Raw genomic sequence first — 26,369 nt, 5'->3', positions numbered from 1 at the left:
GTCGTCGTCAACCTTTAGCATGAGTGCTGCAGGTGACGTACCCATAGGATTGGAGACACTATGGTTCATCAGCCAAACACATTGTTGTAAATGTTTGTACCATCGTTGATGGTCATCACTACAAAGAGTTCTTATCAGCCTAACCAGAACTAGGTGCTGTCGTTATCCGTAATTGCTGCACGGATGGTACCTGGTGGTATAATGGATTTTGATATTAAGTTCTTTCATTTTATCCACAAATCTTTGGCTCCTTAAGACTGGGGCATTGTCGCACACTATACTATTGGGTTTGTCTAGATGCTTCATGTATTCTTCTAGACTTCGTAGCACTGCTATAGTGCTGGCTTTGCGATGTGAGTACGTAACTAGATAAGCGGTGAATGATTTTGTAACGGTCGAGACGTATTTGTAACATTGGAAGGAGTTGGCCATGGCCTTACAAAGTCTAAACAAAGTAGTTGTCTGATACGCTGATGGTATCCGCATTTAATAATCTTTGCCAAGGGATGATACTCCGCCTTCACCTCTACGCACCTTCGGCAATTTCGTATGTTACTGTATGTCTCTTTTTAGATGTTTCCAATAAGATTTGCATAATTTTTGCTGCAGTGCTTTCCGTACCCCAATGTCCTGCATCTTCATGATAAGTTTTCAAGATTTTCGGCACCAGATTGTTGGGGATGAGAATTTTTCATTTCTGAGGGAAATGAAAATTACGGGCGTACACTATTTCTTCATCGACTCTGTACTGCTCTTTGGTGTGATCATTATCTAACCTATCTATAGAGTCATTCTGGATTCACTCTTTTAGCCGCCTGATCTTTTCATTGTTGTCCTGGCTGTACAATTTTGAACTCCTCTTGACTTACCTGTTCCGCTTCCTTATGGAATGCTCCAATGGTGTGTACCTGGTACTGCACTTCACCTTCGTTTGAACTAACTCTTGATACGGCATCCAATCCGATATTCTGCTTGTCGCGGATGTGCACAACTTCGTATTGGAACTGCTGCAGTTCCACTGACCAACGTAGGAGTATTGAATTCCATCGTTTAGCAGCTTTTAGAAACCCTAAAGCCTGGTTATCACAGCTATGAATTTATGCTAGTATTGTATGAATCCCAATAATATCTGTACTAACTTGATATTAGTTAGTCTGGGGTATTTGATTATTGGTTCGATGGCGTCTGCATCTTTCTATACTTCTGCCGTAATAGTATATCCAAGGAATTTCCTTTTTCTGCTGCAGAAATTTGATTTCTTTAGGCTGATGTTTATTTTGGCTTCTGTCAGAGAAGTGAAGATTTCCCGCAATCCGCGGAGGTGCTCTTCAAACTTATCGTGCCATACATAAATATCATTCAGATTTTGACTAAATTCTCAGTCAGTTTGCTGAAACATATTACTCTCTGTAAGGCACTTGCTAAGGCTGCTGACCCATTAATATATCCATATGGCAAGACTGTGAATTGCCATTGTTGGCCCTCAAATGAAAAAGAAGTATATGGTCTGGATTCGACATCCAAAGGAATATCATGGTAACTGCACCAAAGCCTCGCTGCTGAACGGGGCGTTAAACTCAAAATCACCTCAATTCAACCCAAATCCATTTGGGACTGATATTTCCTATATCGTAACTTGCTAAAGATATCTTGTATGTGTTCTTCCTTATTTTGTCTAAGATAAACATGTCGATTCGTTTCTCGCATATCCAAGCTAATTCGGACTCTATCCGTACCTTTCTTTTGGACTGCTAAAATTGGATTAGAATGAATCCAATTGCCAGGTTCGATTATTGCTGCAAAATAAAGCTTTTGTATCTCTTCTGAAAGTTGTGGTCAATATTTCAGAGGAATAGGATACTGGCGCCGGATGATGGGTTGTTCAGTGGTTACTTCCATTTTGTAAGTGAATTTGTTGCATATCCCTGGATGTTCCTTAAATACATCTCGAAATTCCTGCAATAACTGAAAAAGTTGGTTTTTCTCTTCCGTCGTTAACGCATCGGCCTTATCTATTGTTTGCTGCATTTCATCCGAGGATGGACCCTCACACTGAATTGGTAAATAATTATCAGCCTTCAAGAACTGTATCCGACACAATCTTCCTGCATCCTCTTCTTCATCTTCGTCAGATACCGTTGGTAATATCTTTAAGACTGCTCGTTTTTCTTTTGTAGTTATATGGACCGATTCGGTTGTGAAGTCTATTATTGTACCCATCTGCTGGAGGGCATGCAAACCCAGGATTACGTCTACACTGAGTTGGTTTACCACGAACACTCGAACATTCACTGGCTTCATCAGCTGTCATCACTAGAATTTTGATCTGACCTTTCACCCTCTTGGTACGACCAGAGAAGTCTACAAGCGTGACATCATTATCTGGGAGAAACCGAGGATGTGAGACATCATGGCTGATTCTCTTCCACGCAGCATTTGACATTAATGACACTTCGCTTCCTGTATGCAACAAACTTAGCAATGTTACTTTGTTTACCTTGATATATACCTTGCAGATTGACTGAATTAACCGATCATCAATTGACACTCCTTCACTGAAATCGTCTTCAACATCACTCCTATCCTCTGCATCGTCGCACATGTGTACGCTACATAGAAGAAACTTATTATAGCTGGCCCTTGTTTTTCCTATGTGTACATGATTCGGACCTTCATCGTTGCACCTATTTAGTTTTCCGTGTGCTGGAAGGTCGTTCCCATCCTTGATTTGGAGTATTTAACGATTCTTTTGAATATCTTCTGACTTTCTTCTTGACTTTTACTGTTCTCTTTTCTTCAGTTTCGTTGCTTTCAGACACATCACTCTTGAACTTCTTTTGTCGAGGTTTGTTAGCTCTTCTTCTTCTTCTAAATCGCTCTCACGAAAGTGTCTCATTATCACTCTTTGATGACTTTCATAATGTCCCCTTTCATAATTTGGTTCACAAACGAATTCTGATTCTTCTTGTTCGCCACATTGCTTCTCTCTTGCTTATGCTTCATGTCCATATTTCGTAGCAATTCGATCCTTTCGATTGTAGCGGTGAACTCAGGGAAAGTATAAACTGGTCTCACTACTAATGCATCCTTATACTTCCATGGGAGCAACGCTACAAGGTCTGACACTATTTGTGCTTCCGGTACAGTGGACACAACGCCCTAATTTGATGGAAATTTTCTATTGCGAACTGCTTCACTGTTGCATGGACTTCGTGATCAAAATATTGAGTACGACACGTAAGTCGGCGGCGGCGAGTAGTAAGTCGGCTCACTAACACTTGTGGCGATTGAAACGTATTTATCATAGCTCATGAAAACTCTTCGTATGACGCAAATGGCTTCGGTTGTACCTTAAACCAACTTTTCGCAGGAACATCTAGTAGTAGCGGGATAATCCTTAGCAGCTGTTGTCTGGATAAATTCAAAACGTCAGCTTCCTCTTCAATTCTACTAAGGAATGACGATCGATACTAATGCTCCGTTGGCCTGGCCATCGAACCTCAAAAACTGCCTTATTTATGATAGTTTAATGGGTAGTGGTTCTCTACGTTTCACTTGGTATATCCTCAGGATTTCTTTTCGTGTTGTGCCTCATGTCGTATGTATCACTATCTTCACTGGATGAAATGGAGACTTGTTTCCCCAGTTCCTTCCCATTCCCAAATCTCATTCACTTTTGTTCAAGACTATTTTCTTCCATAATCCTTCTGAAACGTTTCTTCTTCCTTTTCGTTCGTCCACTGGAGTTTATTCCTTTTCTATCATCTGTTTCCTTGACAAAAGATTCATTTCGCTTAGTTCTCGTTCCACACCTTAGATCTAATGGCTGCTCGTCATTCACTTCGCTACTTACAGGCAGGGTTGAAAAAAAGTTTAAAAAAAAAACAAAAAAAAACGTTTTTTGTGTTTAAAACAGTTTTTTGTTTAAAACGTTTTTAACGTTTAAAACAAAGTACTTTGTTTTAAACAAAAAAAACATGTTTAAAATGTTTATTTTGTTTAAAACGATAATCTAAATAGGCATATATATTACATTTTTACACTCTTAGGTACTGCATGCCATCTATATTCAACCGCTAGATCAAATTTCAGGAACTTCCCTAACCTCGATCCGCCCAAATGTTCTATTCCGGAGAAAGAAATCGGGATTTTTCCCGATCTCCGTTCACAGAATATGTAGTTTAGTTTCTTTTTGTTACGTTCTACTGGTCGTCTGCATTCTTAATCTTTAAACTCCCATTGACGCAACTGCTGTGTCAGGGCTTTAAACCTCAATGGCTCAGTCTTAAACCTCAAATTAAGTCTGGAAGATAGTTTTGGTACCAATTTATTCCTGAAAGATGCAGCTTTGCTGATGTGCATTTTATATATGTGGGAGGAGAGTAAATATCGTTTTTTTTTTTGTTTTGTTTCTTCAACAGTTTTTTGGGGATCATTCCCCCTCTTGGGGGATAGATTCATAAAAATTGTTACGTGAAGCAATGAAGTAGGCCACTACATGGTAATATCGTGTATTTGTACTTCGTGCTTATATGGGGGAGCAGGGAGGGGGCAAAGTTATCCAATTTTTAGAGTTTAAGTTTTTTGACGTAAATTACATTTATTTTTACAACAAACATCAATAGCCAGTCCTTAATTAAGCTAGAAAGATGATTTGGTACCAAATTATTTTTTAGGGATAAAGCTTTCCGTCAGTTGCATTTTATGCATATAGGGGGTACGTATGTACGGCCGAGAGGGAGGATGAAGTTTTTTTCATCAGGTTTTGGCGGGTATTCCTCCCCCCTTTGTGGTACATCCATAAAAATTGGTATGTGAAGCAATGAAGTATTCCCCTACATGATAGTAACCTGTATGTGTACTTGTGTTTATAGAGGAAGAGGGGGTCAAATTTGGTTAATTTACATTTATTTTCGGGACGGTCCCATATAACACAAGATATATTTCAATGAAGTGGTCTAGAAGCATAATTCTTGTTCGTATACATGATGTGTGCAGCAAAACTGATTTGTATATGGATATGGTACTATAGTGGGGGAGGGGAGAGAATGTCTAATTCAATGAATGTTTTTCTGTGCATATTTTTTTAAAAAATGTTTCCTACATAAAACGAATTCACTCCGCAATGGCAGCAATGGCTACCATTTCTTATATTATTGTCACAAGTATGTGGCCTACACATTAGCATCATTTTGTCAGCGTAGGGTGGCTGCAAGGGTTGCCAGGGCCCGCAAAGTCAATATTTTCATATTTTTAATGATTTTTTATGTCTGTTCTTTTTCTACGAATACGGCGGAATTTCACGAATGTTACCTCGTTGAAATTTGTGGTCTATAAGCTTTCCAATGGTGTATAACTCATGACTCTGTGATAATTAGGGGGTTACCAGAGCCCCGAACGTAAGAGTCTACCATTTTGTTAAAATCTCTGGCGGGTGTCTAGAGTTAATTGTATTGTTACGCCGTAGACACTAATCATTATTAGCTACACATGTTGCAGATAGAGATGTATCTTGAAAACTGTTTAGTTAAAATGTCATTTGCTCCTTGTAGGCAAGTCACTGCTCTTTTTTATGAGGTGTGTTGTATTTATCAGAGCACTTCTTCTAGCTTATGACGTGAGAACTGTCATTATTATGGAAATTATAGTGATCAAAAAATACCCAAGTTTTGAATTTGTGAATTTGGATCTTAGAATAGTGTATAGTGTGTTTAACCTCCGTTATTCTTGGAAATTAAGAAATGTTCAAATACTTCACTTGAATTTCTGTTGGTTTAGTTATACGCACACTGATGTGCAGAATTTCGTTCAGTAATTGCTGTTATAATAAGAATATAACTCTGCTTGTAATTTACTCCATGCACAAATCCTGCGGAGGTTGGGTTGTTTGTTAGAAAATTAAATTAGCTTCTTCAATCTGATATTTTAGTTGTTTTAATAATGTCCAACCAGCATCGAAAAAAAACACGTTTAAAACAATTTGTTTAAAACGTTTAAAACAAACTGAATAAAACAACAGCCCTCGTTTTAAACATGTTTTAAACACTTGTTTTAAACATTTTGTTTTAAACATATCAACCCTGCTTACAGGACTGGTATCCCCTCGTGCTCTCCGCTCTTGCATTGGCAAATAGTAGCCGTGACTGTGAGGCTTCCGGCACCTCACTCCGCTCCTCTGCGTATTTCATCCTTTCTTCTACATCTTGTATACGTTCTCGATGTTCTCGCCGGCGTTGTTGAATCTCTTGTATTAGGCGTTCATGTTCCTGAACCCTTCGGGCTTCCTCCCTTTGTTGTACTCTTACAGCGGTAAGTCCTTCTCGAACTTCCTTATTTTTCTCCTATAAACCATTTGTAATTACTGCATCTTCAGTATTCGCTTGTTCTTCAAAAAGGTTAACTTGCTCCGTTACTCGTATAACGCGTTCATTCCCTTGTTCAAACCTATGCGTGACACGTTCATTTACTTCATTTACTACTTGCTTTATACGATCGTTCATTTGTTCTGTTGCTTGCGCAACGCGTTCATTTACTTGCTCAAACCCGTGCATGACACGTTCATTCACTTCCTTTATACGTCCGTTCATTTGTTCTGTTCTTGCGTGACGTGTTCATTCACCTCCTTCAATCCACTTTGTAGTTTGTGCACTTGAACTGCCAAGTCTTTAAACAATTCTCGTATTATCTCCACATGTAAAGTGGTCTCTTCTTAAGATTGCTGTTCATGATCCATGTTGTTATTATACACTCTTCCAGTCCTTAACTGAATGATGGCGGTACAGCATAAAATAGCCCTTCGATAATAATCCTTTCTTCGATTAGAAACACATGTTATTCATCACACGCTGGCAACTGACGTGCAGTCACTGGCAGCCTTAAACTCTTGTCTCCTTGTTGCCTCAACTATTCGAATTATACTAACTGGCAACTCACGTATTCTTGTTGATATCAAGACTCAGTACTTGTCGTTGATAATATAAGCTACTTAGTGACTAGCAACCCTTCTGTCCTTGTTGAACAAATGCGCTGCAATGTTGAAACGTAATCACTGACAGCTCCGGCACTCTTGTTGACACTACTTCATATACACTTCTAACAATGTTGATAACAGATATACTTGCAACCCTGAGTTTCATAATCTTTCTATGTCGCTAGGTTGGTAATGTTCACACATTATATACTTATTATATATAGAATGTGCACATCCTGGCAACACTGAATTAGACCTATTTATGTTGGCATCGTGAGCACATAGCCCGTTATTTATTGTTATAAATATAGAAACTCACGGTAGGAATAAAAAAACAGACTATTCTTAAATTATGACGATTAACACTCCGCTAGCCGTAGGATAAGTTGCCCCAAAACACTGATCTTGTTGTCAGATAAATACACAGTATAATAATCTCCAACCAAACAATTACCTAGGAACATACAATTAGTTTGATGGATAATTAACTTTATTTCACTTTCCTAAGCGTTGTATACACTTCTGGATACATTAAGGCTGTTAACGCCGTTCATTGGTACCTCTTGCATCCATCTTACACGCCATCTTACTTTTCCCTCTTTTCTCTCCTTTATCAATGCAAATATCATACAAAACCTGCACCCAGGGCTGGATCTATAATCCTGTGAAGTACGCGTTCGCAGGAAGCGCTGAGTGAAAAGGGTGCCAAACTGGAAAATGAACTTTGTGCTTTAAATGTTAATATTTATTAGAAAAATGATATGATGAAAATTTTTTTCAATTAGCTTCAAATAAATATTGTACAGACTGAGATACAGATAAAATACATCAAAACACAAAGTCGAATCTTTGCGTGGACAGCTGTAAGACAACCCTTTGCAGTTGAAATGCACTTGTACATCAACTGGCATCAATGCTAAACTCGCAAGTGATGCTAGCTTGAGGAAAACTTCCCGCAACGTAGAGAGTTTTACGAAAGTTTCTTTTAAAGGAAAGGGACATTTTAGAAATATGAGATAAAATAAAGCGAAATTTAGCTTCTGAATAGATGTTATATTAAGCACTACGGTAATACTTCTAAAGACAGCGGCATTCTTTCTCAATCCAGCACAAAATACAAATTTTAACAGACTTTTGATTTCTCTCCTAACAAGCCTTCCGCGACCTTGCTAGAGAATATCATTGCCAAATATGTCTTTGAAATGGGAATGGATCAACGAACAAAAGAAAGTTAACTGCACGTGTTGCTTATGGATTGCGTGGCATTATTACAGCAGAAAGAAATGTCTTTAGGGGTGTTCTACCTTGTCATAAACCGTGACCCTGCACAGTGCTTCGGTTCCACGACCACAGTTAAGGATTGAGAAAGGTAAGATTAAATGAAATGCACATTTCGAAGTTCAAGCTACTAGGTTTTAGTTGTCCATTGGTCCAAGGAGGGGGCGAATACTAAGAAAAGATAGGCCGTACAAAGGAATTTTTTATCATTTCTAAGGGAAATTTTAACTGAAGTTCCTAAAAATCACTGGCTCAATCGCTGCTCAATTTAATGTCTATTATTCAATTTGTAAATCGTCAACATTTTCGTTTCTATTATGAGTCTTTTATGTTTAGTTATTTATAATGATGTGTGTTTTCACTTTTCTTTAGAGGGTTCTTACAAAATTACCTTTTTCATTTTCCCTGATTTCCAGGTGCAAGACGAACCATTTTCCCTGATCCACGACATTTAATAAGACAACGGTGTACTGATGAATAATGTCTGTAAAGCAAAATAAAAGTTTGGGCCAGTGATTCTTAACCTGTGTTCTGCGAAAGATCAACTATTATCCGTCTGCAACACTATACAGTAGACAAAGAACCATACAAAATGCTAATACAGAAGGCTGTTCCAGCCTTATGGTAGTGAAGTACAGACCCGTGCCTAGGGCGTAAGACCCTGTTTCTACAAGCGACTATGTTTGATGTGAGAGCCCCGTTGGTGAACGATTGCACGAGATCGTAGGTTTCCACTGAAGGAGACCTCTATTGCGCACTGCCTGATTCAATTTCGAACACTCTTCCTTGCACACTTTCCAAAGGCCACCAAGTGGAGTCGGACGACGCTTATTGATGTTCCGTTTGAGGAGGCCGAAAGCACAGAAGTCCATAGGGGATGCATCTGGTGACTTGACGGGGATGTCTCGAAATGGGATAGCCTTTACACCTGTCTCCTGTTCCATACGTGTCATGTAGGCCACCGTTCGTTTGGTAGTATGGCTGCTGGCCTTGTCCTAGTGGATGAACACTGTCAGTGCCATTGCCATACAAAGCCGGGGCATGTTGGAGATAGATGGGTTCCAGTACATGCTCAATATAATACGCTGCATTCACCTTGACATTTGATGACACTCGGTATATCGGAAGCTACTAAATTAAACATTTACTCCGAATAATCTCTGCAAGTAATTTGTAGAAAATTGACAGAATTAATGAACATAAACTATTAGTTGTCAATTAAAAGTGTAGTAGCGATAGTTCTAAGTCCAAGTAGGATATTCACTCCTTGCTTCATGAAAATGATAAACATTCTACAAAAGTAATAATCTTTGAATGTATCGTAAATATTTTAGTAAATAAATAAATAAAATAAATACGTATAATTTAATCACCTTGACTCGATAGCTGATTGCGAGGGTGAAGATAATGAATATTACTACAAACTATTACAAACCTAGGGCCCGCAGTGGTCCAGTGGAAGCCGGTGGTGTAGTTGAGCAACCTGAAGTATTAGACTGTAGTGTTGTCAACGGCTCGAGCGGCTCAGCTCACGGCGCAGTCACAACCGAGCCGAACCGAGAAGTGAGCCGAGCTCACACCTCACCCTACCGAGCTGGCAAAAGTTGGACCAAACCGAACTGAGCCAATTGCTCACATAACGGAGCCACCTCAAACAGATGGCTCACCTGAGCCAAACAAATGGCTTATTCCAACCGTGCCGGTCGAACCAATGGCTAACCTGAGTCGAGCCGATGGTTCATCGTAACAGAAACGGCTCGATCCAATGGTTTACATAAGCTTAGCCGAACCGAGCCGGCTCGAGCTGTTGACTCAGTTGAACCGAGCTGAACCGGTTAACATCATTATTAGACTGAAAATCATGAGGTTTTCGAGTCCCTCTGTAGTAGGAAGGGAAGAATTTTAATTGTCCTCGATGTTTCTGAATTCATGTCCCTATCGATTCTCTTAGTCCTGAAATGTGATTGAAATAGAGAATAAGTCAAGAAGTTTAAAAATGTAGAGCGGTCACCTCTGGTGCATAGAGTCCCTAGTTCGATCCCAGCTCGCGCCAAGTGAACTTTGTCGTGGACACAGCGTGTGTGTGAGGGTCTTCTCGGGGTTCTCCTGTTTTTCCCACTTAGTTTATTCCATCATTTCATTGATTTCTCACAAGCACCACCTCCTTTACCCTAGTCGGCATTACTATGGGACGTAAAACTCAGATTGCTTATTCCTTTTGTTATTAGAGGTAAATGACTGTAAGTAAAATATTGTAAATAATTGTGAATGACCTTTTTATCCTCAGATAAAATATTAACTTTCAACTCTTCCCGTTGTTCTAGCGAGTTGCACGTGCGCCTTTGGTGTATGCGGTTACGGGTTCTATTCCCGCCAGAACACAAAACATAATTACCTTTTCATTTACTCTTATTAATTGTCTATCATTTTTAATCTAAAGAGCATAAACGTGAAACATTAAACTAAATAATTCCGTTTCAATATTGTCCAGTAATTTCATTGTCTCAATCATCAATTGTTGCATCGTACTATATACTACCATATGTATACAATTGGTTTGTCGCAGCTGATCCGAATTTGAATGTGACTCCCAGTTTTCCACTATCATCTAAGTCTTATAAATTATCAGCTGCGACATTAATACAACTTTATTTTGGACAATCATAAAGAACAGGCCATCTAAACCTAAGTTTGGGCCTAACTACACGGCATCTACAGACGCCGAATGGAATGGAATGGAATTTGAATGTGGTCTTTTTGTGGTTGTTCAAAGATTCAATGCTTGTTTGTATTATTTCGTCGCCTATCACTACTGCTGTGCCAAGCTGCCTTTCCTTTTTAGGCAGTTACCTGCGTGTAGTTGTAGCTCGTGCCTACGTGTTGTATGTTGTGCTTAGCACAGTAGTCTTAATACGAATAAAGCAATCTTTTCCTTTCTACATAAAGCCTGTCACACAAATGAAATATAGGTAAATATATTTAAAAACGACAAAGTTTTCACATGTCATTCACTACAGACAAACTTCTATTATTCAGTTTTGATTGCTGGCAGAAGCTAGTGTTTTATACTGAAAATTGGCATTCAATGCACCAACGAATCAGGTTCACTTTAGGTATGAGATTTCTAAACTGTGCTATGCATAAGTATTTATAGACTTATAGAACAGCTACGTCCGTTCGTCCGTCCCTCAACATGTATCATGGGAAAAACGGTAAAAGATAAAGAGACAGCGGATCTTGGAATCGATTCCTCGTCCCAAGGATAGGTTTCATTTCCTCTGTTTACTCTCTGTTCAAATCGGAAGTCGTTCAAGATAATCATTTCCGGCTTCAACGTTTATCTCAATAGAACAAAATGGTTATTAGATAACAATAAGCGGTTTGCTGCAAACCATTCAGCATTTCAAAGCAAAGTATCATGACAATGGCGAACACTCTACCAAACCCGGGACTCTGCGCGTGAGATGTAGATGCTCCTTACTTTGCTAGGAAGTCACCTGATAACTTCACGCTTCGAGTAATATGCTGCGAGTCAAAACTTTAAGACGTTTTTTTATCTGCTATCACTGGCTATTGTGCTCTCTCAGTTTGTAATGTTAGCACTTTAAATGTGCACTACTACCTCGCGAAGGATGGCCCGAAGTTCGTTTACCAAAATCTCTTTTCCCCTTATTAGTTTTCATAACTTCACTTCAATTGAAATACCCACTCTGCTTCCAGGAAGGAAGTTTAAGTGAGCCTTCCAAATATTTCTCAAATAAACCTCTTCCCGATCATTAGAAGGTGCATGCGGGAGAACTCTGAAATAAAGTAAATGCACGACCGTCATTTTGTTATAAAAGTATATGGCGAACGCATTTTATGTGACCCAAACAATTATCGTCAATATACAAGGTTAAAGAAGCACTCTTATTAGCAAAATTAAAAGGACCTCAATGATTTATCCCTCTACAAGCCTAGCTTTCTGCATCGCTTGCGTGCGAAATCGGAAGAACTCAGGACTAGTAATCATAAAGTTGGTTGTTCGCGCCCATCCAAGGGTACTGTTTGTTTCTCCTTTAGTATTTTCACACTCATCTTAATGTAATAAAATCACGCATATAGGCGATTTAACAAATTTGTCGGAAAATAATGTTGTGGTTGATTTCGTCGCGTCTCTGCCGCTGGTGGGCTTCTAGTGGTATAAGTTCTAAAACAAAAATGGGCCCACCGCGGATGTCGCTAGTTGCCCATCGGTGATCCACAACGCTTACACCATGGGGATATTTATAAATAATGGTTAGAATAGATTAATAAGATCAGAGATAGAATCTGTTCCTCGGTCGCTGAATCCACATTAGAAAGCCATTAGTCGCCATCCCTTAGTGCTTTTGTTCTATGGCACTAAAGATTGAAATCGGAAATCGCTAATTTGAATCGCGTCCGGCTTGAATAGGTAGTTAAAGAGGAGATAGAACGCACTGTTGGGAAGCTGAATCGATTAGATAAAAATATATATCGATATCTCTTACCGTTTTTGCTCTACGCAAATCGGTATTGAAACTGGAAGTAGTTGTAAATTTAAACCATTTCCGGTTTTGGTAGAATGTTCACCATTTGTCATGATACGTTGCTTTTAAACGCTGAATCGTTCGCAGAAAACCGCTTATTGTTATCTAATAACCATTTTGTTCTATAAAGATAAACGTTGAAACCGGTCCGATTTGAACAGAGAGTAATCAGAGGAAATGAAACCTATCCTTGGGACGAGGAATCGATTCCAAGATCCGTTATCTCTTTATCTTTTACCGTTTTCCCCATGATACCTGTCCACGGACAGACGAACGATCATAGCTGTTGTATAAGTCTATAAATACTTATGCATAACACACTTTTGAAGTCTCATACCTAAAGTGAACCTGATTCCTTGGTGCATTGAATGCCAATTTTCAGTATAAAACACTAGCTTCTGCCAGCAATCAAAACTGGATAATAGAAGTTTGTCTGAAGTGAATGACGTGTGAAAACTTTGTCGTTTCTAAATATATTTACCTATATTTCATTTGTGTGACAGGCTTTATGTAGAAAGGAAAAGATTGCTTTATTCGTATTAAGACTACTGTGCTAAGCACAACATACAACACGTAGGCACGAGCTACAACTACACGCAGGTAACTGCCTAAAAAGGAAAGGCAGCTTGGCACAGCAGTAGTGATAGGCGACGAAATAATACAAACAAGCATTGAATCTTTGAACAACCACAAAAAGACCACATTCAAATTCCATTCCATTCCATTCGGCGTCTGTAGATGCCGTGTAGTTAGGCCCAAACTTAGGTTTAGATGGCCTGTTCTTTATGATTGTCCAAAATAAAGTTGTATTAATGTCGCAGCTGATAATTTATAAGACTTAAATGATAGTGGAAAACTGGGAGTCACATTCAAATTCGGATCAGCTGCGACAAACCAACTGTATACATATGGTAGTATATAGTACGATGCAACAATTGATAATTCAGACAATGAAATTACTGGACAATATTGAAACGGAATTATTTAGTTTAATGTTTCACGTTTATGCTCTTTAGATTAAAAATGATAGACAATTAATAAGAGTAAATGAAAAGGTAATTATGTTTTGTGTTCTGGCGGGAATAGAACCCGTAACCGCATACACCAAAGGCGCACGTGCAACTCGCTAGAACAACGGGAAGAGTTGAAGTTAATATTTTATCTGAGGATAAAAAGGTCATTCACAATTATTTACAATATCTTACTTACAGTCATTTACCTCTAATAACAAAAAGAATAAGCAATCTGAGTTTTACGTCCCATAGTTATGCCGACTGGGGTAAACGAGGCGGTGGGTATGAGAAATCACTGAAATGATGGAATAAACTAAGTGGGAAAAACAGGAGAACCCCGAGAAACCCCCCACACACGCTGTGTCCACGACAAAGTTCACTTGGCGCGAGCTGGGATCGAACCTAGGGACTCTATGCACCAGAGGTGACCGCTCTACATTTTTTAAACTTCTTGACTTATTCTCTATTTCAATCACATTTCAGGACTAAGAGAATCGATAGGGACATGAATTCAGAAACATCGAGGACAATTAAAATTCTTCCCTTCCTACTACAGAGGGACTCGAAAACCTCATGATTTTCAGTCTAATAATGATGTTAACCGGTTCAGCTCGGTTCAACTGAGTCAACAGCTCGAGCCGGCTCGGTTCGGCTAAGCTTATGTGAGCCATTGGATCGAGCCGTTTCTGTTACGATGAGCCATCGGCTCGACTCAGGTTAGCCATTGGTTCGACCGGCACGGTTGGAATAAGCCATTTGTTTGGCTCAGGTGAGCCATCTGTTTGAGGCGGCTCCGTTATGTGAGCAATTGGCTCAGTTCGGTTTGGTCCAACTTTTGCCAGCTCGGTAGGGTGAGGTGTGAGCTCGGCTCACTTCTCGGTTCGGCTCGGTTGTGACTGCGCCGTGAGCTGAGCCGCTCGAGCCGTTGACAACACTACAGTCTAATACTTCAGGTTGCTCAACTACACCACCGGCTTCCACTGGACCAATGCGGGCCCTAGGTTTGTAATAGTTTGTAGTAATATTCATTATCTTCACCCTCGCAATCAGCTATCGAGTCAAGGTGATTAAATTATACGTATTTATTTTATTTATTTATTTACTAAAATATTTACGATACATTCAAAGATCATTATTTTTGTAGAATGTTTATTATTTTAATGAAGCAGAGTGAACATCCTACTTGAGCTTAGAAGTGTCGCTACTACACTTTTAATTGACAACTAATAGTTTATGATCATTAATTCTGTCCATTTTCTACAAATTACTCGCAGAGACTATTCGGAGTAAATGTTTTACTTTAGTAATGTTTCATTACAGTTTAACCATATCTTAATTACCGTTTGAAATATTTATAAGTTTCCCCTTCCCATTAGGATAATGATTACAAATGTTTTCTCTTTTTGATAATTGTAATACTTTATTTAAAGGACGTAATCCTCTATTATTTGAAAATATTCAATTAAACTAGAAAGAAGACGATAATACTAAGCAACATTATTAGAACAAAACATTGTTGTTTAAGAAATTGACAGAATCAAGTTTTTCTTAAAAAAAATAGAAAAAAAAAAGAGGAAGCCTAGGCTATGCGATTCGAAATGATGATCATGGATAAAAACAAAATACTCAGGGAGCGTGCTATAACCTTCTAGTCTACAAAGGTATGTTAAGGTTTATTATCTTAGTAAACGCATATTAAAACGCATTTTAATCACTGCCACAAACTGACTGATCGCTTTGCATATTCTGTGGCTTATTTCCTTTCATTTGTTTGTTTACGTATAAAATGTTTAATATCTATTATTATTAGAGCTGTGCAATATGTATAGTAACTAATATTATGAAAGATTTACGTTGTATTTCTAATAAAGCATAAAATTCTCTCTCTCTATAAATTTCCCCGCGCGTTTGCCACGCTTAGGAAAATGGAACTTAGAATTTGTGAACAGTGTGTTAGATGAAATGATGGAAGCGACAGGCAGGCGCCCAGGCGGGGGCCGGTCTCATTTGGCTAAACAAACTGGGTTAAACAGGTAAACTGGCACTCATTGCTTAAACAGGTAAACTGGCAAACTCATTTGGCTAAACACCCACTGGTGAACCAAAAATTTTTTTCTGAGGGCACAAGCGGGTGTGGGCGGGGAAGGCACAAGCGCATGGTCCTCTTTGCAGTGTTTTGAAGGTGAACTTTGTGCCTCCTTTACGGGTCTTTGGGGGCTTTCGGATCCAGGTCTGGAACCGGGTTTTCAGATCCAGATCTGGAACCGGTTCCTTAGTGCCGGTTCTGGAACTGTGTTTTCGGATCCAGGTCTGGAACCGGTACCTAAGATTCGATTTTGGAACCGGGTTTTTGGATCCAGGCCTGGAGGAACCGGTTCTGGAACCGGGTTTTCGGATACAGGTCCGGAACCAGTTCTGAAAACAGGATCTCCGAGAACCGGTTCCGCCGGAACCGGAACTTTGTGGCCATCCCTAGTTGCAACATGTTGGTTGCTCGCTCCTTCCTCCGGTAAACTCAACAGATTCTTGTATCCGCTAGTTGGTGCTGGTGTTTCAATCTCATACTGAAGCGCAGTGAAGACAGCCACGAGACTTTTATTTGTACTTGGAGTGAGCCAAAATTAAAACAGTAATTTTCCTCCGAGTATTTGTTTACCGCCGGTAAATGCGGTAACATCTAGGAAACGCCACTGCTAAGGAGTTAATTAGAACATGTTGGCCGGTGACCGTAAGTCATTATTCAATGTTGTATCACTGCCTCGAAATTTCTCAAACTAACGCTGTCGCTGTGTGGTGCGTTGATTTACTATTTTTGGTCGAAATAACCTATTGACGTTTCTTGCGGCTAGATGTACAAAACTTTAAAATTTGTACTCGTCAAGAAAAATAATTTACAAATTATGTGGTCTTCGTGGTGCTCTTTCACGTAATCCTATCCGTGCAAAGTTTCTGACCTTGTATGTGTCATCGCTCCACATCAAATTGTGTTGTATCCAGCCATTGGTTACAGAGAGCTTTCCCCACCAGATGTAAAATCGAGTTTCAATCGCAACGATCCAATAATAATAACTCTTATCTAGAACAATACTTCTGGAGAAAGAAAATGCATTGGAGTCCGTTACTTAGTACTTGTAACTGTATACTGTTCTTTATAAGCGGTATTGTAACAATGTTTCAATATGTTAAACCTAGTTTGATTTCAGTTTAAGAAAGATGTTTACAACACTTTACGAATAGCATCACGTATGAAGATCGACTACTCTTTTGTAAATTTGTATACTAGTGTGCTTTTATTAGAATACGTAATTATTTATCTGAATATAAAGTATTTTCTAGGTAAATACTGTTGAGCATGAGTCAGAAACTTTATGCTTTAAAATAATAGAGAAACTCTTATTCCGAGACAAACTATGTGGAGTACGAAATTATGTAAAATACCTTTGTTCGAAATATAGCGAGTTATTGGAAATAACACTTCTCATTTTAAATTTAATACAGGATTACAATTTCCAAGTTAACTTCTTTTGTTACTATAATTCACTCTAAGTCATGTAGGTATTGAACTCTGTGATTATACTCCAATTCATAAGTGCGCGAGTACATTTTTCAAAGTCCCTTAAAATTGTCACTTTGGCAACGACCCATTTGGAGTAATAGGAGAGGAAATAATAAAAAAAATCGAAGACTTACAAACACAGCTCACAGCTTGTTGTTTGAAATTCTCAGTTCCTTCCTCTTTTGTTATTTCTAGGGAACGGAACTTCATGTGCTAAAAAACTCAGAAATATTTATTTATTTATGTGCTATAAATTTTGAAATTATGTGACAAAACTAGAAAAATATGTGACAAAAATAAAAAATATTTGGCAACAGAAACTTAAATATTACGTGTATTGTGAACATCTTAAATTCAGTTTTGAAATGCTTACCTTCTAGCGAACTATTCTTTGGACTACCATAATTTTCTCCAAGTTCTCCATTGTAAATTCGTGATGATTATCTCTAAAAATCACCTTATATTGCTAGAAAGATCGCTCCATGTCCCAAGAAACAATTCTCGCATATTTGAAACACGAAATTTCACTAACTCTGAAATTGAGCACATCTTCCTTCACCATTTCGCCTTCCAAAACACGTGCAATTTTACACAATGTTTGAAAACCTAGATTTCTTTCAAAAATGTCTGCAAATTTAGACATTAGTATTTGTCCGTTAGGAACAGGAAGTTCTATCAGTTTCGTTTCTATTATGTGGATTTTATCCACTGAAGCTGACAGTGTGTTCGATGAAGATTGAAGCTTTTCTATAAACGAGAAAGAAAGGACAGGTTTGTTGAACTGAATGCTAACTCGAGTTTTACGGATGGATCTTTTAACAGTTCTTGTAGAATTTCTGTGGACGATGCTTTGTCTTTGTCGAGATCTTTTACGACAGATACGAATTGTTCAAAGGTTTGGGCACAATACTCAACGGCATTCAGCCAAGTACCCCATAGTGTAACTAGAGGAGCAGGAGGAAGGGGAATCCCAGAACATTTTTGATTAAAAATGTCTATTCGTTTAGTGACTTGGTAAAAATTTTCTCTCCATTGAAACTAGTCTATCGACCTAGGGACAAAGACTTTATGCAACGCATGAGCCACACAGGTAACATGCACCCTTTTGGGGTAGCTAACGGCAAGGTCTACTGCAGCTTGTTTCATGTAAGCTGCAGCATCTGTAATAAGAAGAACATTGTCAAATTTTATGCCTTCTGGCCACAAGTTGCATTGCTTCGTTGAAAAGTCTTGTTATCGTTACATGTGTAGCAGCAGATAGCTCTTTACACACTAGCAAATGATTTTTCGTCAACACAGTTTCGTCACCATTACTTAGCACTCCTACAATCACGTTTCCTACTTTTTTAGCACTGGAGTTTGTAGTTTCGTCCATACATACCCAAATATTTTGCTGCGCACATTCCGAGCGAATATGTTGTAAAGTTTGCTCGTAACAACTGTGCAGATAAGTTTTCGCAATGTTGATTCGTCACGTGGTTCGAAGTTCGTATATTTCACGAGAAACTTTGGTAATTCAGGGTTGTTTAATTTGAACAGTGGAATATCTGCGGATACAAAAGCTCTCCACAAATTCATTGAAAAAGCGGACAATTTTGACGGTTTACCAGTACTAGACGCAATTGGTTGACAGATCTGTCTCTTGCTCAAACGTGAAGCAGCAGCAATATGCTTCTTGCTCTCCAAATGCTGTGTAATTTGTGAACGTTGGTCAGCCGCGACAGATTTACCACACGGTTGGCAAAATAGCACTTTGTCATCAGTAGAAAATACATCTTTATATTCGTCACAGAACTTCTGCAAACGAGATGAAACACTTGCTTTTATTTTAGGCATTTTACAGTAAGGAAATACATACACTGTGCTGAAGCACCACTTAGAATAGAATAAACGAAAAGACACGTAGTGGATTCACAGTCCTGCAGTGTAGTAACTTGCTTGTGGCTGGGTAGAATTCCCTCAATAGGACCTCACGTGTAGATTAAAGTAAGGCACCAGAAGTCTGCCAGTCAACGTGCTCAAAGACAAAACAAACTTGACACACTCGATATGAAAGAGGCGTGGGAAAATAAGCATTTTTTTCTTTCGAAGATTTCGATGTAGCAGTCCTCAATGAGTGATTTTATGTTTTTAAAACGAAAACTCTTAAAATATGTATTTACATACGGAAAATTGGAAAATATGTGTTTTTATGTAAAATAAAATTTGCTGACGTGGCATAAAAGAATATGATCAGCATTTTTGCAAAAGAATGGGCCTCTATCTCACTGCAGAAAAAACATTTATTTAAATAAAGTTCCGTTCCCTAGTTATTTCATATGATACTTTTAAAACAAAACAGTACCTTAGCATTAATGTAGAAACCTTTGTTAAAGAAAACACACACACTTGTCGGCGAAAAAGAAAAAGATCGTGATGAAAAAAGAAGGGTTGTTAAGGAGTTCGTTATCTGTCAATACAACTAAAGGAGTGTTTCCTACTTGTTGCAATAGCCATATGTGTCAAGTAGTCTACTTTTGTGCTGATGCAATACTATTGAACCTGGTTCGAATTCCACTTGATGCTTTTATTTTATTTTATTTTTTTTTTGTTTTTGTTTTATAATTTTTTAAGTTATTCTTGAAGTACACTTTTATAGTATATTATTACACGGAGGTGATGGACAACTTTCTAATTTATCCAAAGAAAGGTGCACAGGTGTAAAGCATTTTCTATATATCCCACTGTGAATTCTCCTTAGTGCAAATCACTTCTTAAATCGATCCATAAGATTTTCGTGAACCTAAAAATAAATCCGGAGTCCTAGTGTTCACGAAATCACTATCAGCCATACAGGCACGTACAGGCTCGAGCCCCTGGTGTGATGACCACAGTATTTTATGTCACGGACCCCTTCCCTTGGATTTTCTTGAAGGGGTCCGTGACATAAAATACTGTGGTTTTGGATTTGGATTTTCTTGGGAGGGGGGGGGGGACGTGACAAGAAATTCTGAAGGCCCAAGAGCTCGATCAATCTAAACTACTTTACTATCAACATATATTGGTTTGTGAGGATATGTTGGTAAGTAATTATATACTATGAAGAAATCTCGAGTAAAATAATAATAATAATAATAATAAACGTATTGAAAAAGATTATACAATATTCACACCCTTCCTTTGTTTATTCAAATATAACAATTTTCCTTTCATTATGACCTCAACTATTATAGAAAGTACATATTCACTATTATAAATGTACATACTCATTTTGCAATATCTGCGTTCCTTTTTATGTTAAATCAAATGTTAACAGGACTTTCTTTCCACATATATTTTTGTTTTAATTATTCCGTCAACTACTCTCTGTTTCAAATGACAGGTTAAAGGAGCAGTAGAAAATTGTTTTTGAAATAAATTGCAAAGATGCGATGACGAAAAGTTATGATAAAAAATGTCCACGCTGTTACACAAGGGCACTATGCTTTCGGAAGCTTGAAATCTCCCTGACTAGTAGCAGAAATTCTGAGAATTTCGCTACTTTTCTAGAAATTTCAAATTCCCTGACTCTTCCAGAATATATCGCTCACCTTGCAATCATGTATTGCAAGTAATACAAATTTCCTCATAAGAAAGAGTAACCAAAAGCTTCCTGTAGTTTATTTTTAACACTGATCCTACTTTTTCTCGTTTCATTTTGTTTCATCCTTCCTTGTTCTTTTCATTTCTGGTCTCGAAGGGGGGTCCGGACCCCCCTTGGCTACGTGCCTGAGCCATAATACCTCTTTCATCACTCCAGAACGCAGTTCATATTATTATTATTATTATTATTATTATTATTATTATTATTATTATTATTATTATTATTATTATTATTATTATTATTATTATTACACGCGTCTTTGGCGTGTGAGACCGGGCGTCGATTTTCGGAAGGAACTCATTTGGTTTGCAAACTACATTAAGCTATAGGTTCACATCTCATATAGCCTCACTGCTGAAAGGGACGCTAAATTCAAAATCAAAAATAATATTATTATTAAGTAGGGTTTGAGAGTAGAAATTTGGTGATACAACATTTTATTTGCTCCCAGTTTTTTGTTACGCCTTGGTGTATCAGAACAATTTTAGATAGATTTTCACGACTATCTCACATTTTTTCACTTAAACGTCTTAATAGCTCTCAATAGTATTACCGTTTGCTATGTCTGTCTCACAAGAATGCTCTCAGTTTCATAAAACATTGGCCATCACCTTATCCTAAAAAATCTCACATGAGTATTTTGCGATTGCGAGTGAAGACGAGGTGTGTTCTCTACTGCTTTCAAATCGGTTTTGTCTCAGATTCAAAGTAGTAGATGTAAGTCATACATTCAATTACGATTTTTTTTTAATTGTAAAACCTGGTTGTATCCTATTTATGAAGATAAATGATGTCCTCAAAAGTGAGCACTCTTTCACCTTTTCCTATAGAAAAGTTTGTTTGAGGAGAAATCAAAATGAGTTGAGGCCATACTGGGACACTATTTGATGTATCTTAGATTCTGCGCAGGGCGATGTCTCAGCTTCAAGGGGAAAAGTTAACCTGGAAAGAACACTGAACGCGCTGCCGACTGTGCTCAGCATTCAGATTTGAACCTATTTCGTCAATAGTTTCCTCATGCTCTGCCGCGTATTCTCAAGGCAGTGGCATAGCACACTTTTGCAGGTCCCCCCGCAAAGTATAGAGAAGGACCCTAGTTGTAAAGACGATAGAAGTAAGATTGAAGTTCTACTTCTTTAAATCTTTATTCATCGCAAGACTTCGGGGCCCCCTATATGTCGGGGCCCCCCGCATTGCGGGGGTTGCGGGGGCAGCTGCTACGTCACTGCTCCAAGGCATCATCCGAGAGTGTTGTAAGCTTTGATATGAAATGCCTATAGTTTCTATAGCACACCAAATATTTTGATTTTGCAATACTATTTCACGGATAACATCAATGCCCTACAATTTTAAGGGACTTAGAAAAATTCGGGCGTGCTATTATATCTTGGAGAAGTGTATATATTTTTTATTACATTTCTTAATAATGCTCCTACTTTTTTTTTTTTTTGTTTTGTTTTATTCAGAGAGGTTTCCAGTGGGGCAGAATGTCTACATGGAGTCCGGCCCTTATCTGATTGTGAACTGGTCGGCAGCTATTCAAAGCTGGTACGATGAGGTAGATCTAACTGCTGCTACAGACATCATGTCATTCACGTGAGTTGTTCCATTCTTTTTGTATCGGGATTTAATTTTTTTAGTTTTTGTTGCTAATGTCGGTTATACCGTAACCTTCATCATGATAAATATAATATAAATGTTATACTTTTACAAAAAGTAGATTGATATGTAACCAGAAATTACAACTGTCATATCAAAACCTTAGTAGGTATCACAGCAAATTTTACTGTTTTCTAATGAGGACATGGAATATGACATAGTTACATCTAGTTTCATTAATTATATGTTCACTGTATTCTTGTAAACCAAGTCCCCATACCGTCTACGAGCCAGATATTGGTATGATAGTATATTTCTTCAGTTCTTTTGTACATGTTCGGTGGATACGTCTCGTTCTCATTTATTTTCTGTTTCTATTTCGCACAAACGCCGAATATAGTACTAAATTACGAAAAAATCTGTAAGTTTTACGTCCCATGGTTATGCCGGTTAGGCTAAAGGAGACGGTGATGATGAGAGATGAGTGAAATGGTGAAATAATGAAAGTGGGAGAAAACTGGAGAACCCCGCGAAAACCCACGAGCACGGTGTTTGTCCACCACAAAGTCCGCACGGCGCGAGCTGGGATCGAACCCAGGACCCAAGCACCGGAGGTGAACGCTCTACCACTGAGCCACCGCACCCCCACTAAATTACGAAGTTATCATCAGCAAATTAAGGTAAACCAGCCAAATATCGGACACAGCCTAATGTCGGATATTTGGGATTGTTGCAAAAGTGTCGGATATTTGGAATAAGTGTTGCTCCCTGTTATCCACCACTGAATTAGGACCGCATTCTCTCGCCAGAGTTCCACTGTTAGCTGGAATATCTTCGAAGAAACTGAGTTTATTAAGAAGGAAAACTACATTGATCAGTTTCGGATTCTTTTAAAGTAGCTTAATAATCCAGAAACGGATTTTTTTTACATCGAAATTAAAGAAGAAATACTATTTACTAATATATTATAGAGCTATAAGATAGCTGAATATTCTCGAACGATAGTAATGTTCTGCTAAATAAATTTGTTTTGTGAGTACACATATCTTTCCCTAGATATTATAAAAATAACGAAGAAAGTTCTGTCGTTTTTTCACCCACTACCTTCGAACATCGATATGTCACCTAAGACGTATATGGAAGATCAAAAATAGTCCCCATCAGCATCGACGACCTTTTGCGAACGTTCTGGAAGACCATGGATTCCATTGCGGTAGAACTTGGTGGGCCGTGAAGCGAAGAAGATATCAAGTGCATTTTGCACCTCTACTAGGGTTTTAAAGTGGCGTCCTCTAAGGTGATAGTCCAAGGAATAGAACAGGTGATAATCGGACAGTGCAATGTCCGGGGAGTATGGCGGGTGCGATAGTTTCCCATCCAAGGCGTAGAATGGTGTCCCGGGTCATCCTAGCTACGTTAGCGTTGTCCTGTAACTGGAGGATCCCTTTGCGATTCAGAGGTGCTGGCTCCAGAGGTTTGAGTTTTTCTTGAACACAGCTCAACTGCTGGCACAGTTACACCGATGCCCTCATCAGTTGGTAGCGGTTCCCGATGCACGATGCCGCGAGCAATCCACCAAACACACTTCTTTTGGTGCAGTGCTGGTTTAGGCTGTTTTGGAACCGGTTCATAGAACGCTAACCAATGACGACGGCGCTCTGGAGCTTCGTACAGAACCCACTTCTCATAAAATGCGAACACCCTGTCACGAAATGGCTCCTTCCTCAGACGAGACAGCAAAGAAACACATATATCTGCTCGCGTTGCCTTCTGGCCTATAGTCAAATCATGTGGGACTCATCGACTTAACATCCCAAGTTGATGGAGGTGCTGCTGAATGGTTTCTCCATCCCAGTTCTTCATATGTCTGGTCATTGTCGCCTCAATTGCTGCCTGTAGATTTTCATTTTGTACATCTGTTGGTCTTCCGAGACGTGATGCGTTTTCGAGTGTTTCGTCACCGTTCTTAAACTTATTAAACAACCGCTTCAGAATCCGCGTAGTCACGACACCCTCACCAAAGGTCTGGCATATCTTCCGCCCTGCTGCAGCGGTGTTTGACCTCAATTTGAACTCGTACAGCATACTCGCCCTTATGACGTTCTGTGGAGGTCCCGTGTTCACTTGGTCCTTACGCAAGTTCACGGTGTAACTGAACTGCCACAACTGGGTAGTATGTTGGATATGCTCACACCAGCAACTGACCTTCGCCTTATCTTCATTCGCATTCAACTCACTGTGTGAGGGCCAATTGAACACAGACCTCCTCAAAAAGCGACAGAACTTTGTTACCTTTAAATTATCAGATAATTAGGTCTGCCAAATATCAGATATCCGATATTAGGCGTAATTTAAGCGTTCTTCTAGAATTTTGTTAAGTGAATTCAGTGTATTTATTGCCTTCGATGGACACATGAATTATGTGCTGACAGTGGCAACTGGAAGACATACATATATGATATTTGTAAGAAAAAGGTTATACCAACTGCAAATGTGCGCGAGAATAGTCATTTTGTAACTATAACGTTATGTACCGATAATAACATATAACACATACAATGAGTGTGGTAAGTGTATGTAAGAATAAATAGCCGTTTTGTTTTTATGTAATTTTATTGATTTCGCCTAGCTGGTATTCCGAGGGTGGAGGATGTTTATCCATTCCCAAGATCGTAAATAATAATAATAATAATAATAATAATAATAATAATAATAATAATAATAATAATAATAATAATAATAATAATAATAATAATAATAAAATACATCTTATCAACAGGCAAATATCAGTAGAGGTAGCGAGACATGTGAAATTATTCACTCTTGCCAGGGCTTAAAATAATTTGATGCCCCCCTTCTTTACATGTTGAGGGATTATGTTCGGTAAACTAAGGCAGAAAAAATACAGAAGAAAGAAAGAATGCAATATGTAGCCTGCCCAATGTACGGCAGAAACGAATCCTAGCATAACGTATTAATCAACGTACAACTCGACGCATAAATTCGTTCTACTTATTTCTAAATAGTATTGTTATATTTTATATTGTTATATTTTAAGACAGGGAACAAGCAGGCAAACAGGGGAAAAAGAGCAAAATAATTCATATATAGTAATTTACAAATGTTTTATTGATTGTTATAAAAAAAACTTTAATGTTCTATATTCAAGTAAGTTCTATCAGTGCTCAATGTGTGAAAAGTTATTTTCAAAATATAGTCAAGCTTTCTTTTAGAAAATTTTATCCCGGATTGCAAAATAAAAATGTGTGAGAGCTCCAATGTGACACTATTTGCTAAAGGACATCCCTTGCACAAGAGTGACATATAATCGGGATCTGGTTTATTATAGCTCCGGGAGAGGAGAAGAGTGATTGGTCAATTCGGATCCCAGTTGTACCTGGAAGAAACACTGATTACAACAGATTGCGTTACTGATTTGTTGTAGTTAAATGAAACAACTTTTAATTTACATCCTCACGTATATGCCCTGAAAGCACGAAGAAAACGAACGATGTATGAGAAAAGTGAATGATGAAAGAAAGTGTAGAATAAGATAGGAAGAAATGGAAGAACTTCAGAAAATCTAGCGATACGATGGTGTCCACAAAATGTACGAGTTCACTACATGGCCTGGAATCGAACCAATCATCCTTGGAACCAGAGATGACCGTTCTATCATTGAACCACCATACCCAAATTATGACACTGATGAGCTTCGATCCCTATTTTAGGACATAAACTTCGTAATTGTCGTTAGCGTTGTCCACGAGATGAGATTTAT

General features: G+C 38.4%; 1 protein-coding gene across 2 annotated transcripts in view; it reads left to right on the top strand.

The window, feature by feature from the left end:
• The window catches only part of LOC145686350 (venom allergen 5-like), a 166,332-nt gene that overhangs the window by 110,532 nt on the left and 29,431 nt on the right, over positions 1–26,369 (top strand). For both annotated transcript variants that reach the window (XM_081759598.1, XM_081759597.1), the window contains one exon: positions 22,456–22,585. In XM_081759598.1, the coding sequence (XP_081615724.1) occupies positions 22,456–22,585 (130 nt within the window). The remainder of the gene's footprint in view (positions 1–22,455; positions 22,586–26,369) is intronic.

The sequence above is a fragment of the Thermobia domestica genome, chromosome 5 (genome assembly GCF_964235325.1).
Source record: "Thermobia domestica chromosome 5, izTheDome1.hap1.1, whole genome shotgun sequence".
Taxonomy (NCBI): domain Eukaryota; kingdom Metazoa; phylum Arthropoda; class Insecta; order Zygentoma; family Lepismatidae; genus Thermobia; species Thermobia domestica.
The sequence above is the reverse complement of the archived record's forward strand: the minus strand, read 5'-3'. Positions and strand labels throughout refer to the sequence as shown.